General features: G+C 47.6%; 1 protein-coding gene across 3 annotated transcripts in view; it reads right to left on the bottom strand.

The window, feature by feature from the left end:
* Positions 1-14132, bottom strand: part of slc44a5b (solute carrier family 44 member 5b) — a 31050-nt gene that overhangs the window by 3157 nt on the left and 13761 nt on the right. Inside the window, exons 3-22 of one of the 3 annotated variants that reach the window (XM_076039188.1) lie at positions 11198-11271; positions 9994-10078; positions 9708-9792; positions 9467-9580; positions 8367-8427; positions 8145-8268; positions 6237-6320; positions 5955-6067; positions 5724-5855; positions 5507-5606; positions 5300-5392; positions 5011-5098; positions 4034-4296; positions 3270-3364; positions 3058-3161; positions 2879-2952; positions 1982-2052; positions 1742-1830; positions 1184-1268; positions 706-824 (exon numbers count right to left, since the gene is read on the bottom strand). In XM_076039188.1, the coding sequence (XP_075895303.1) occupies positions 709-824; positions 1184-1268; positions 1742-1830; positions 1982-2052; positions 2879-2952; positions 3058-3161; positions 3270-3364; positions 4034-4296; positions 5011-5098; positions 5300-5392; positions 5507-5606; positions 5724-5855; positions 5955-6067; positions 6237-6320; positions 8145-8268; positions 8367-8427; positions 9467-9580; positions 9708-9792; positions 9994-10078; positions 11198-11271 (2050 nt within the window). In that variant the 3' untranslated portion in view covers positions 706-708. Of the gene's footprint in view, positions 1-578; positions 825-1183; positions 1269-1741; positions 1831-1981; positions 2053-2878; positions 2953-3057; positions 3162-3269; positions 3365-4033; positions 4297-5010; positions 5099-5299; positions 5393-5506; positions 5607-5723; positions 5856-5954; positions 6068-6236; positions 6321-8144; positions 8269-8366; positions 8428-9466; positions 9581-9707; positions 9793-9993; positions 10079-11197; positions 11272-14132 lie in introns of those variants that run through there. The other 2 variants (XM_076039187.1, XM_076039186.1) reach the window with 2 other exon arrangements.

Below are 14132 nucleotides of genomic sequence, written 5' to 3'. Positions count from 1 at the left end.
GCACATTTACACACCACTTTTTGAGTCCGTGTTTCTGTGTTAATTGGGCAGCTCAGCCTACGAAAACCAATGAGAAACATCGACGACCAGCAACGTAATCATGCTCGACAGAAGAATTAAAACCCCATGGTTCTTTTCCCCACATGTGAAGGTGCATAACACTTTTACACTAGAAGACCAAAGTGCGACACCGCTGTGTCCCGTAAGTCCGCCATAGTTCATCGGTGGCATCTGTACATGTTGAAGTCCTCGTTTTCTGTTTTTTTTTCTTTTTTTTCCTTCTCGTTTTGTTTTGTCTTTTAGTTAGGGCAAAGAAATGCATTTTTTTGTGTGACTCATCTGACGTTCACCCTCTCTCAGTAAGGCCGAGGTCAGCGGAGAATAAAGAAAAAAGGAGGGGGGGAAGAACAAAAAAAGGGGCGGCAGAAAAAAAGGCAAGCATCTGAGTTGTCTGGAGACAGGAAGTAAACAGAGGTCTTTTCTAGTCCTCGATGCCTTTTTCTCTGCAAACTGAAGGAGAACAGTGTCCCGCCGTGTCCGTCCACCCTCGCACCGAGCTGGATGCATCCGGTCGTGTGTTGTTGTTTTTTGATTAATAGCCCTACGATTACTGGCTCCCCCACACGTACGAGTAGATATGGAGAAGTGAGTTGCATTGAAGAGAAAAAAAGGAGAAAGAAAGAGAGAAAAAGAGGGCCTGCACACCGCTCAGGTGGCGGCGTAGATTTTGGCACCGTCCTCTCCCCTGCGCAGGATCTTGTGCAGTCCAGTGGACATGTAGTAGGGCCTGGAGGGGGAGCCGTCGTTCCTCTCCAGGTCTTCGCCTGGGAGCGACGCCCCGGCGCCAGAGGTGAGGAGGACGAGGAGGAAGAGGAGGCGGGAAAAGGCCGAGAGGGCAGGAGCGTGAAAGCCAGAGCGAGAGAGAAAAAAAAAAGAGAGAAAGAGAAGTGAGGGCGGAGCAACGAACGAGAAAAACACAGGAGAAGTGGTGCAGAAACTCAGAGAAGCCAAGCAGCCGGTGTGAGTTTTAACACTTGGAGACAGATTCAGCAGGAAAGATGTGAGTCTGGCTTTCTTTTTGTTTTTTTTGTTTTTTTTTGCGAGAGGATGCATGAGGCTTCATCTCTGCCTGTTCTCTGAACAAACGTCCAAGTCAAGCACGTGCGGAGTGAGGCGTACTTACAGAAGCACAGGAACAACGTGTCCACACACATGGCGTAGACGTTGAAAAAGCCGTGCGCGATCAAGTAGGACCCAAAAATCACCGTCTGGGATAAAAAGAACAAACGTAAAAAATTAGAGCAGGGATGGACTGTTGGGCTCGGTCGGATTGTGATAATGATACGCTGCTTAAATTGCGTTATGGATAACGAAACCACGCAACAGTTAGACAAGCTGTCAATAGTCCTTCCAACGAATAAAACTTGACCACAACATGGTTTAAAGCACCATTCAACCATTTCCAGGGCTGAATATATTTGCAGATAGAACACCAGTGCTTTATGTTCCTGGAAGAGCAGATGAGATATTATGGGATGTTATATTGAATATGGAAATAAAGCACATCAGGGGTGTTTAGGGAAACCTGCAAAATAGTTAGGTGCTTAAAAAACAAAAAAAAAAACAAAATTGGAAGGTGTGATATTCATCCCAAATGTTCAAAGTCACCACAGAGCTCATCCCTGCACTGGTAATGTTAGTAGACATGGTAAAACACTACGGAGGCCACAGTGTCTCTCACCAGAGGCGGGACCCAGAAGTAATTGAGGGACGGCACCTCCTCTTGAAAAATTGGTATTTTGCGAGTGAAGAAGAAAAATGCGAGCGCACCTGGAAAACAGGAAAGTGGCAGAATTAATAAAAAAAAAGAAAAAAAGAAGCAGAGATGAGGTCAAGTGTCACTAAGCAACAGTGTCCTTCTAAATAAAGTTGTTTTTTTTCTTTCAAAAAAAAGAGGAAAGATGAAGGATGTGAAACTCACCAACGCTTCCAGAAATAAATAGTTTTCCAAGGAAGAGCAAAAAGTCCGTCACCTTGTCGAGGACAGCCACCCTGCAGGGCAGCAGAGTGACAGAGAGACACTGAGGTGAGGAAACTAGCAGCCGCTTCACTTCATCACCTCACTTAAGGTCCTTACACACCGGGAGCAAATTTGCAAGGTGAATAATTCGCAATTTTTTAAAAACCTCTTGAAGTCAGTGCAACTTTCCACGCCGGCAGCGAACTTCCACGGAGCGAAAAGGCGGCTGTTATTTTTTCGCTCTCGTGTCGAAATTTGCTAAGGCGAAAAGGCGAACGGCTGGACCTCTGACCAATCAAAATGATGTTGACATGTCGATGACGTCACATCAAAACGACGCTAATTTGTTCTCTCCCTCGGCAAAAGTGGAGCCAGTTGACGGAGCAGTCCTCCAAATTGTCTGACGGACATTCCAAAGCACTGGCCAAATTTCACTCCTGGATCGTCTGCAAACTCACCCAACTCCTCTTATGTTGGCTTTGACTTGTAAAAGCCGGAGTGTAGAAGGCGGTTATTTGTTTTACACACGTGATCAAATCTTTTATTCTTTTAAATCTGTTGCGAAAATATTTACAGTATAACTGATAAGCACATCCAAAAGGAAAACTAAACAATGTTTTTTGGCAACAGGAACTTAAATAACGTGGTTAAAAAAAAACACCACAAACATTATTTCGCTTAGCGAATTTTATACGCATATTCGCCTGCCCCTGGGTGTGAACAAGAAAAAATTGCATTTTCACGCCGTTTATTTGCGTGGCTTTGCCTATTGCCCAGTGTGCAAGAACCTTCAGTCTTGTGCATTTGACATAAAAACAATCAGCCTTCAAGGTGACAGCGATGTGAAAACATTCTTACCGGATGACGTTTCTCATCAAGAGGCAGAACGCGTCCTTAGAGGAGGTGCAAAAGTTCTTCCCATATATTGCTATCTGTTGAGCGCAATGTTTGTTGGGAAAAAAAAAAAATCAAGTATTAAAGTGGGAAACCAAACAAGAAAATCAATTGACCCTCCCAGCAGAGAGCCTCCAACTCACCATAATGTACGCGTTTCTGTTTATGAACTTGATGAAGTGTTCCAGGCACCAGAAGCAGCACTTGAGGCAGCAGAACACGAAGCGGGTGCACGGGTTTTGAGTGCCTGGTGAAAAAAAACAACAACAACAACAACAACAACAAGGATCTTCAACATCCATCCAAAAATAACCTTGACACTGCGCAAGACCAGCAGAGATGCGAGTTAACTCACCTCTGAGCTTGCTGTCCAGGTACTCCAGAACTACTCGGACGGTCTGCACCACAGCCAGGATCAGGGAGCCAAACGCCAGCGAGCCTGTGTGGTAACTGTGACAACAGACACGCAAAAAGTTGGTGAGCAAACTCACTTGCGCAGAAACAAGCACAGCTAATTCGAGAGCTGCTGCAGCTGAAAGGTTAAGTGTGGAATATTTGGGAGATTTTGAATGAGAAACAGTGACATCAAGTGGTTACATAGGAGATTGTCCTTCACTCTCCCTCCTCCTCCTGAGCTTGCCAGTGAAGTACGGTGGACTCCCAAACCTGGATACCACTTAATTGGTTCATTGGCTTATTTCAAGACATGAGCATTCACCCGAAATACAAAATGCAATGTTAGGCGGACTGGATTGACCACACCAGGCTACCTTAAAAATATGTCGGTGGAAGATGCCAGTTAGCTGGGAGCAACATCCTTGCTATGTGTATATTATTTTGTATACATATGAGAACCACTCTAAGGTTATGAAAACCATAATACTTTCATTGTACTGTGATTATACACTTCAAAAAGAATATATATTAATTAATGACAGTTTGTTAAGCTTTAACCAATATAAAAATCCTAAAACAAGGAAAACTTTAAACCTTGGACCTTAAAGACGTAAAAGTGTGCATTCTGTCCTAAACACATAAAAAAAACTTGACGGGCAAAATAAACTTTTGCATATAAAGTCTCAGCAGATTTGATGCTCTGGTTTCGGTCTGGTCTCCTACCGAATGGCCCGGCTGAAGGAGGAGTAGAGCGGGCAGGGCGGGATGTCGTGCGGCTTCTTCAGGGCCCAGTAGTAGGAGGCGAAGGCCCCGGCCAGCGTGCACTGTCCCAGGGCGATGGTGAAGTTGACCAGCCAGAGGAACACAAAGAGGTTGCACAGGTGGAGGAGCAGGATGTATCGGTGGTAGGCGCTCTCGCCGCCGTAGAAGGCAAACATGCACTGCGAGCCGGGGCACACCTTGGTGATGTTGGTCTGACTGAAGGTCTGCAGGGACACAGACAGGTTCACTGTGGATGTGCAGCCGGACAGGAGCAGATAAGATGATGTTGTTGTTGTTGCTGCAACACTCGGCTATGCGCTGCTCTGCTCCACACAGGAAACATTTAAAGGTTCCATATTAGAGTGATGTTTGTATTCCTGCACTCCAATGGAGGGGCCTTAAATTATTCATTTGGTGAAGCTTGTAAAGATCCACAGAAAACAAAAATGTAGCCCCACTGTTTAGGCAATCCGTGCAACAAAGCTTGGTTTTGGCTTCCAGCTTAAAATGATGCTTAGTTGAACTTCCTTCATGTTTAGAAGGGTAAAGACAAAACAACAAGGCTGGATGTGCAACGTTAAAACATTGTTATGTCACAAAAGGCACATAGAAAAACATCAGATATATCCAGATAAAAGGTGTATCTGATGTTTGGGGGAAAGTGTGCTATGATGGTTCAACAGTTAACTGTTGGTTAAAAGTGTCAGTGAGCCAAACAGCATTTTAAATTCCAGGCTAGGACAAAACAACAAAAATGGAGCAATCAAAAGAAGAAATTATTGAGAGAAAAATAATAAGGAAGGGAATTTTAAATAATATGGGACCTTTAAAACGAGAACAGCTGCCAGGTTCTAATACGAAAATCAGTCTGAAAGAAAATTGTCCACCGAGTTTTGACCGCAAATGAATTGCAGTGTTTCAGGAAACGGTTGGCTCACTTTTGGGTTGCATGTGAGGTTGGCGTATATGCATTTATCATCAGCCGGTGTGACCTTGTACACTGCATTCCCAGATGACGCCAGAAAGCTGCGTGATAAACGAGTTAAGGTCAACACAGACACGATATCAGAGCTTCAACACTTTGGTTTCCTGTCACTCTAACTGTACTGAACGACTACAGTGTAACATACACAATATTGTATTGTAATGTACGCATTCATTATTGCAGCGGGGCAGAATTTAGTGTCACCAGAAACTATTTGTGCACAGAGCAGAGTAAAAGGATACATGGCTGTGACGGCCCAGTAGGCGATGCAGATTGCCAGCAGGAAGAAGGTGATGATGGGGTAGAAGAGAGTGGACATGATGTTGCCGATGGCCCTGAGAGAGAGAGAGAGAGAGAGAGAGGGAGAGAGAGAGAGATCGCACGCGTCACATCATCTGGTGTTGGTGAAACAAACAGACCAAGAAAAGCCTCCTTTCATCCAGACTCACTTGCTGCCCTCCTTCAGCAGTGCAATGGCGATGCGCAGCCTCATCCTCAGGAATATCAGAATCATCACAATGATGCCCTCGATCACAGACAGCGAGATCACTGTAAGGGGTAAGAGAGAGCGAGGGAGAGCGAGAGAGGGAGAGAGAGAGAGAGAGAGAGATAGTCATTGAGAAACGGGGGTGGGGCGAGTGAGGGGCGTTGCAGTGGCCAACGTACGGAAGATGAGCCACGTCTGGCTGAGCTGCAGGTACAGGCTGAAGTCGGTGTGGAAGCCGATGTCGGAGATGGTGACGTTGGCGCCCGGCTTGCCGCTCAGAGCTCTGTACTCCCAGTAGCAGTGCCAGATACCTGCAGGACACAACCGCAAATGAGATAGGAGAAAAAAAAAACTTGTGGAAAACCAAAGAAAAGGGGAACCAAACTTCTCCGTTTGCGGCGGACTCTCACCGTAACCGATGGCGGCGATGACGCCAAAGATGAGCAGCCAGAGCAGCACGTCGGCGGTGTAGCGCAGCAGCAGGATGAAGAGCAGGCTGACCACCATGGTGATCACCAGGCCGCTGCCAAAATACACAACATGGTGGGACTGGAAACCAGCTTGTATTGGCGGTTTATTATTAGGGAGGATCGCCTCCGTAATCCACAAACACAACACACACACACACACACACACACACACACACACACACACACACACACACACACACACACACACACACACACACTTACATAAGAATCCAGTCCCAGGAGTTTGCATAATCCTCGAAGATCTTCATGCCCACCTCGTTAGCATTCAGCAGATTGGCGATCCCTCTGCGAGGGCCAAACGAGGTGAATTAGGGGAGAAGCGATAGGGAAAAAAAAGCCGTCGAGCTGATTAAACGCGGGCATGAGCGGTGAGCAGAGCCATCCGAGTGGGACTGCACACATTAGTTTGGTTAATGGTACTTCTGCAACGTTTGGATCATTTTTATTGTCCGTGAGAGAAATAACAGGGAGGAATAAATGTAGCAACAGCAGAGTTTAATAATGAGGGAGAGGTGTTTTTAATTCAGAGGCATTTGTGGAAGAAGCGGCGGAGGGAAACAGCTGCTGTATGGAGGTGTGTGTGAGAGAGAGAGAGAGAGACAGATAGAGAGAGAGAGGGAGAGAGGGGGAGAGAGAGAGAGAGAGAGACAGAGAGAGAGAGACAGAGAGAGACAGAGACAGAGAGAGAGAGAGGGCGAGAGGGAGCGGGAGAGAGAGAGAGAGAGAGAGAGAGAGAGAGAGAGAGAGAGAGAGAGAGATCACTGAAGCCCTGGACAGTGGCCACCGATCTGAAAGCTGCACGGCTCTTTCGCACGGGAACCAAATGTCGATCAGCACAATGTGAAGCGCTCCCCTAAACCACCAGGGGGCACCACATCACCGTCTCAACAGGTTTACAGCGGCTGATGTGTTGATAACTGAAGATGAGGAATGCAATACACTGTTCTATTTTTCTATTTTGTCATATTTCCTGTTGCAGTGCTGCAAGGGAGGAGGGGGGGGGGGGTTAACAGATTCCTCAGTGTGTAGAGTGTTAGTCATTGCGACCTTAGCGTGCACTGTATTGCAAAGTTAGAGCGGGGGAAGCCGGCTACAAGGTTGATATGATGGGACAATTCATTTTCCTTTTTCTTTAGACCTTTTCACTCCTTGACGAATGGTGGAAACTCGGCTACAAGGAGAGAAGCCAAAGCAAGTGTTTACTTTTCTGGAGAGTAAATTGCAGAAAAAAACCCACACAGAATCATGTTGACAAATGTCGCTGGTTTAAAGGGACAGTTTGGTCCAAATTAAAGAACACTTAAAAAAAAAAAGAAGCTAATTCAAACATGTTTTCCTCCTGTGCAGATATGTGACCTCTAACTCTGTCACTGAGTCATGGTCACTGATCCATGTCACAGGTGGTGCTTCTTGACATACAGTATTGTGTTTGTACTGTATGCGTCAGTGTCTTTTGTTGTCCTGCTTTACAAGTTGCTTACATGTGACTATGCATGTGACACACTAGACTATTGTCCAGTTGTTTTTATACAAGTGGACTGCTGTCTTTGCTTAAAGCTGCAGGAATGCAATGAATGCGCTTTATCCCTGAAACAAAGAACTGATGAACAAACATACAGAATAACTTCATTTGTGAGTCTATTTTCTCCCAAAAGGAAGAAACATACATAAGCTTTTAATTGTAGACCAAAGTGCCCTTTAAATACATGATTTCTCCGCTATTCTAAAACACGTGAACCTGCCGTCATCGCCAAAAGGGCAGAGCAAGGAAAACACAAAACAGCTGCTTGAAGCTCCAACAGCGACCCCTGGTGGGTAAACTGCGTTTTTTTCCTCCCATGCCGTAAACATGCAAACGTTCTGAATGTGATTGGACACATTCCAGGGCATGAGACACGAGGGTGTCATGTCCTCAAGTCCTACCCGGTAAAATTTCCCCAGAGGTCTGTAGGTGCGGAGGTGACGTCCCTATTGAAAACGGAGGGAGTTTATTTTTCGCAGCCGAGGCCGAACCACTGCGACAACTCGCCTCTTTAACTAGATGCAGGTCAACTGGAGGGCAGGCGGGACTGAGTTGCTGCAGGACGGGGGTGGGGGGTGTGGTCTTACTTTGCTGCGTCTCGGAGGTCGGTGACGCTCCTCTCGTTGTTGTGCCCGTCTTTGAAGATGGTCTGATTGGCTACCGTCAGTATTCCGTTCCTCGTGATGAAATCGGGGAAGCACCGTTGAACGACTGAAGTGAAAGAGACGCAAGCAAGACGCGATGCATCATGACGTGACAATAACAGGGTCATTTGTTATGAATGTTTGTAGATATTCAGATTTACTCACAAGTTCTGCTTGGGACAATCATAGAGGGACAATCTTCATCTCGAATGACTTCTGAAACTGACTGAAATTGAAGGCGATGATAAAAAAAAAAAAGTCAACTACAAACTACAGCAACACTTCAAACAAGGCATTCATCATACCACCGCCAAAGATAAGGCAGGTTTTCATACCATGCCATTCATTATTCATGTGAGCTCACGTCTGCCCTGCCGAGGTTTGTTTGCCAGTCTGATTAAAGCCCGACTTCTAAGGTCTTTTTTTGGCCACACGTTTCCACAGTTTCCCACTATGACGTCGCGAACATGCCTGCGGTTGTCAAGACTTACCTGGCTGGCAATCTGTTATCTTGAAAAACAAATAAACTAAAATCTGCACACCGTGCGCGTGCACAAAAACTCATTAAGCAGACAGAGGCATTTATCAGAGAGCACAATCAGTAAAGTGGGAAGAGCTCTGGCGAAGCCTCAGAGGCGCGCAGTCACAGATGCGTTTGAAAAATTTCATCACATGCACTTTATTTCTTCATCTAAGTTTTTCTTTTTATCACTTCAACTGACTTTCCAGGGGGATTTTTATTTAAAACAACCCCCCCCACACACCTCAAAAACACTCCAGACAGGCACGAGTTGGACTATGTCCTGTTTTATGTCACAGTGTTCTATCTGACAGCGTGGGATGGTGGGATGGTAAAAAAAAAAAAATCAAAGTATGACAAAGCTGTTAGATGCTCCCACACAGCACCTCACTCTCCAGTTGTCACACACTATCATGCCAACGTCACCGTCGCTGAACTGCAGCCAGCTGACAGAACTGGGCTGCGATGTGCATCAGCGCTGCCGCTGCTAGCTCGCTCGCTAGCTCGCTATGACTATCGCTCGCTAGCTCGCTATGATGGCAAAGGATGGATGGATGGATGGATATGTGAAGGCTCTGGCAGACGACCCGCTGATGCACAAACAGAAAAAATAAAAAATAAAAAATAAAGCATGTTTCCATCGGAAGGAGGAGACGAAACTGCAGCAGTTTTGTGCGTTGTGGCGAGCTGTAAACACATTCCCAAGTAGCTGGTGGGAAAAATGCAGAGGAGGCCTCTCTCTCACCTTCCTGCCAATCTCGAAGCCCGGCTTGCAGAACTGCTTGAAATATTCCCAGTTTTTGGTATTCCACGCGTCGAGGAGGGTTGCAAATCTGTCAGGGCACTTGGAGACGCAGAGCTGCGGGAGGCAAACACGTCCTCTTAATGAGAGCGCCCATCAATCATGCATAATCAAAGCACGGAGGGCGAGGCTGGAGGGGCGCGGAGAGAGAGGGGGACGAGGGGGGCAACAGTCGGCCTCTCACCTGGGTCGTAGGGCACTGGAGGTTAATTAGAACTGCAGGATTGGCACATTTCAACATGTTGAAGTAGAATAATATGGCTTTGTTTCTGCGGAGACACACAAGGGGGTGGGGGAGAGACAGGCAGCGTGAGGGCTTTGATGAGGAGCATTCAGAGGAACAAAAGTAGTGCTGCCGCCGCCGCCGCCGCAGCCGCTAATCACAAAGATTGCGAACGTCGCACGACGTTGGAATGAAAAAAAACAAAAAAACGATATGTGCAATCATTTCATAAGAAGTGAGAACTCACGCATTCGGGGTGTTCTGCTGCCCGCAGAATTGACCATGGCTGTCGGTGGGGTAGACAACCTTCCGGGGGTCACCGTGGATCCACGCTGGAAAGAAGGAAAACACATTAGCATCAGTGTAGCTAAAGTTTCTTCTTTTATGAAGGGCACTGGCCCACACACTATCCTTCCATGTCGCCCCCACGCAGGCTCTGTTTTCCCCATCACGCAGCTGAAACTGATGACGTTCCTGAAAGCACGGCCTAATCATTTTGGTCTGAATCAGTTGGATTTCGCACAGACGCAGGTGCGATTAGCAAAAACAGCGGAGGAAATGAATTCAGTGATCGGGAAGCATGCACGCAGAGCAATTTATGGGAAAAATTAAATTGAGATAATACTCAGGCACCCATAAAACAAAGGCTCCCGGCAGAGTGACCACACTTTAAAGTGTTTTGTTCACCTGCAATTCAGAGGGGAAGGCAGGAAAGAACCAACAGGGATAAAGTCAAAGGCAGCCAGGCAGGGAGTGACAGAGCAGAAGACTGCGGCCTCGCCGCTCAGACAAGGAGTGGACTCTCTGTCACACTCAAGGGAGCAAAACGGCTGGCGGGAAATTTCAATGAAACTGCAGCCGCAGGGGGGGGCGAGCGGCCGGACTGCTGACGAAAAGCTAAAAAAACAAAAAACAATAAGAGCACTTTTTTTTTCTCTCCACAATGGAAGAGGAAATTGCCTGTGGACGCAGGTGTGTTAAGACAAAAAAAAAAAAAATCGATAAGGTTCAGTTCCATTTAGTGTGTGCGTGGTGGACCCAGGTTTTTGAAGTTGAATTTATCGCGTTGCGACCCAAATTTATTCCACAAAAATAAAACCGCTGGCCCACTTTCCATCACGTCTAGTGAAGGAAAATCATAGAAATTACTGAAAAGAACTGTCTTTCCTGCAAAATAAAAGCCCAACATTTTCTCTGTGAAAATAAATATTTTCAAATCCCTGAAAAAAAAAAACAAATAGGGAAATTGCCAACGGGGCCGTGACCCAATCAAAAAAGCTCTGTGACCTACTTTTGTGTTGCGACCCACCAGTTGAGAAACACTTCTTTATATATTGAGCCAACAGGTGAGACAGCAACATGTGGAAGATTTTTCTTTTTTGGAGACAACAGGTGAGGTTGAGGTCCACCAGTGAACTGCTCGCTGTTTTTGTTGTTTGTGCTGGACTCACCGACGGTGCCCAGGGCCACGTAGCCGAGGATGACGACGATGAAAATGACACAGCAGACCACATCAGTGCAGCTCCTGGAGAGAGAAAAAGAAGACAGAGGACAAGAAAGAGGACGATGATGATGATGATTGAGGTGGGAAGAAGAAAATGCAAAAATAAAAAAAAGAGGTTTTGGGAGAAACTTTTCTTTTCCTCGCCCTCTGTGGTGTCTAGGTGTTACGCTTCTATATGCTGCCGCCGCGTTATGAGGTGTCAGTGTGTGTACAATATTTTCAGAGACTGCAGTGGAGCTCCGCTGACTTTCTAATGAGACCCTGGATCCCCCCCCCCACCACCACCATCCTCCACACACACACACACACACAACCCCCAGAGTTAACAGTCCCACAGGCACACAGGCAGCTATTTGAAGCCTGCCGCACTCCCCCCAAGTCGCGCTCACACTTGTACTTTCATGATTTTCTCTCGCCGAGCTCCTTCCCCCGTCTCACCGTCTGTCTCCCGTGATGGGCTTTCTTCAGCTCTCTGTCTCGGAGCTGTCTTTAAAGGCTGTTTAGAGGAGCCGGCGCCGACTCTGAGCCCAGCCACAGACTCTTCTCCCCCCCCCCACACTGCTCACGCTCCCGCCCGGCCCCCTGGGTGAGCTCAGTCGTGACGTTGGCCTTCACCTGGGCGAAGGCTGCTGCTTCCCAGGTGAAACTGGAGCAGTAGAGAACCGCCTGGCCCATCTGGACGGATGGTTCTGAGACGCAGCTTCGCTTGGGAAGGACCTTCACAAGGAGAGTTGGTGCAAACATAGAAACTAATAGAGGAGACCTAAAAACACTGGATCTACTCAACTTTTTTTTTTTTTGGGGGGGGGGGGAGGGGGGCAAATAAGGTAAAATATTGCGTGGAGGTAGATTTCCTGCAGCAGTGAAGGTTGGAACAAAACAGTGGCAGAGCTGCATCCTGAAGCATTCGCAGGTTTATATTGGACGCCGAAGTCTCAGTTGCACTCTTTGCTTTCATTTCTGTGTCTTAATTTGTGGGGGGGGCACTCAAGTCCAACTAGCGATAGGAATTATTACAGAGTGCTGACAAGTTTGCCGGCAATTAAAAGCTATTTTTGCAGCCTCCTCCCTCCCGCACACGTTTTGCATCCATGTTAACAAGCTGCTCTGAGATACAGCAGCACTGGGGCGGCTGGGAATTCTTCTAGGCCCCAAAAGCGCTGCTAATAGCGCTCATGTTTGTCTCAGCACAACACATAGCTATGATTATTATCATCAGCGCAACTCTTGTCGGGGTTAGTGAACTGCGGTCGGGGCGAACTGCCGGTTATAAAATAATCTTGCATGCCGTCGATGAGAATTATCGATGTGCGGATCAACGATCACGCGTCAGTGTCAACCACCCCCCCCCCCCCCCCCCGACCCCCCATTCCCCACCCGGCTTGGCGGAATGCCGCGCGTTACTGGCGAGCTTTCATTTAAGAAAACAATCAATGCCTTGCGAACGAAGCGCAGTTGGGCGTCTGTGGGGTGAAGAGCAGCAGCGACGGCGTGGAGATAAAAAAGAGGCAATAACTCAGCTCGAGTGTCCGCAGCGCCCGGTCACAGACACCGAAAGCCAGAAGATTAAACAGCCTCGGTGCCGCTTGTAAAGGTGAGGCCGATCCGAGTCCCACATCATTTCATGAATTATAAATATAAAGGGAAGAAAAAAGAAAGAAAGACGCATCTGGTCTTTGATTCCCTCCCCGTCTGTTCTGCCAGCCTCTGGATAACTCATCAGCCGCTAGCAGGGAGTGCAGGGAGTAGAAAGCTGACACAGTTTCTCCTTCGCCGGCGTTTGACTGTTACGGTGGGTTTGTCTCTCTTTTCTCCTCCTCTCCTCCTCCTCCTCCTCCTCTCTTCTCCTGCGGCTCCATCGTGTAGGCGACGCTGCATTATTAAGACAAAGAGCAAAGACGGCAGACGGCACAAAGCCGTCTTTGAAGTGCAGGTGAGCGTGGCAGCGGAGACGGCTAAACCCGAGTCCGAGAGTCTCGGAACCGGGACGGGGCCTCGCTCCCGGGAGTCCAACCTCCTCGGATGTCGTTGTAAAAGAAATACTTTTTAAATGAAGCGTCTGTCTTGGCTGCAGGAGGAGATCCGCTGCTGCACGTTTTTGCGAGATGATGGCGACTATGAGCAGCAGGGGCCAAAGTGACACAGATGGCGGCTAAAGCGCTACACAATAGCAGGGAGGGGGCGGGGCGGTTGGTGGCGCTATTGTAGTGAGGATCTGCCCTGCTTCAGTGCAGACCTTCCATTTAGCAGGTGGAGGTAAAAGACAGGCGATTAACCCCCCCCAATGATGATGAGGTGCCATAAGGCAGCCGTGGCGCTAAGCTACGCTAATCACATTTAGCCTGTTATTGTTTACAGCCGGGCCGACTTTTTTCCCCCCTCATAACTCGGCATCATCCACATTCATTAGGTCGTTAGAGGAGCCCGACGAAACGAGCGCTCCTTCGTTTGGGCACCAAGCTCGCCTGCACAGAGAGAGGCTGGGTGGGTGGCGGGGGGGTGGAGGCAAGGAGTCGGTCCGCTCCCAGCACTCATTAGGAAAAAAGAGAAAAAAAGAAAAAGCCCCCGAGCCACAGCGAACTTCAAAGTGGCGTCGGAGCCTTCGCCCAGCTGTAGCAGCGCAATGGGCTGGAGAGGCTCCGGATAAAGAGACGACTGAGAGACGCCTTCGCAGCAGCGCCGGCAGACTGACGCCAAGCACAATAATAAAAACAAAAAGATGATTTCTTTTTCTTTTTTTACCAGAAGATCAGATTATCTGGTAATAATAAGTGCATCATGAAGAAAAAAAAACAAAAACCAGGAGGCCGTGACGCCCTCTGGGCCTTTGCTTCGATGCAACATTTGGCTCTCCACTGTGTCAACAGGATGAGCTACTGTTC

This window comes from Nelusetta ayraudi, unplaced genomic scaffold, assembly GCF_046127955.1.
Source record: "Nelusetta ayraudi isolate G7.1 ecotype Tasmania unplaced genomic scaffold, CSIRO-AGI_Nayr_v1 ptg000059l, whole genome shotgun sequence".
In the NCBI taxonomy this organism is placed as follows: Eukaryota; Metazoa; Chordata; class Actinopteri; order Tetraodontiformes; family Monacanthidae; genus Nelusetta; species Nelusetta ayraudi.
This window is presented reverse-complemented; position numbering and strand designations above follow the sequence as displayed.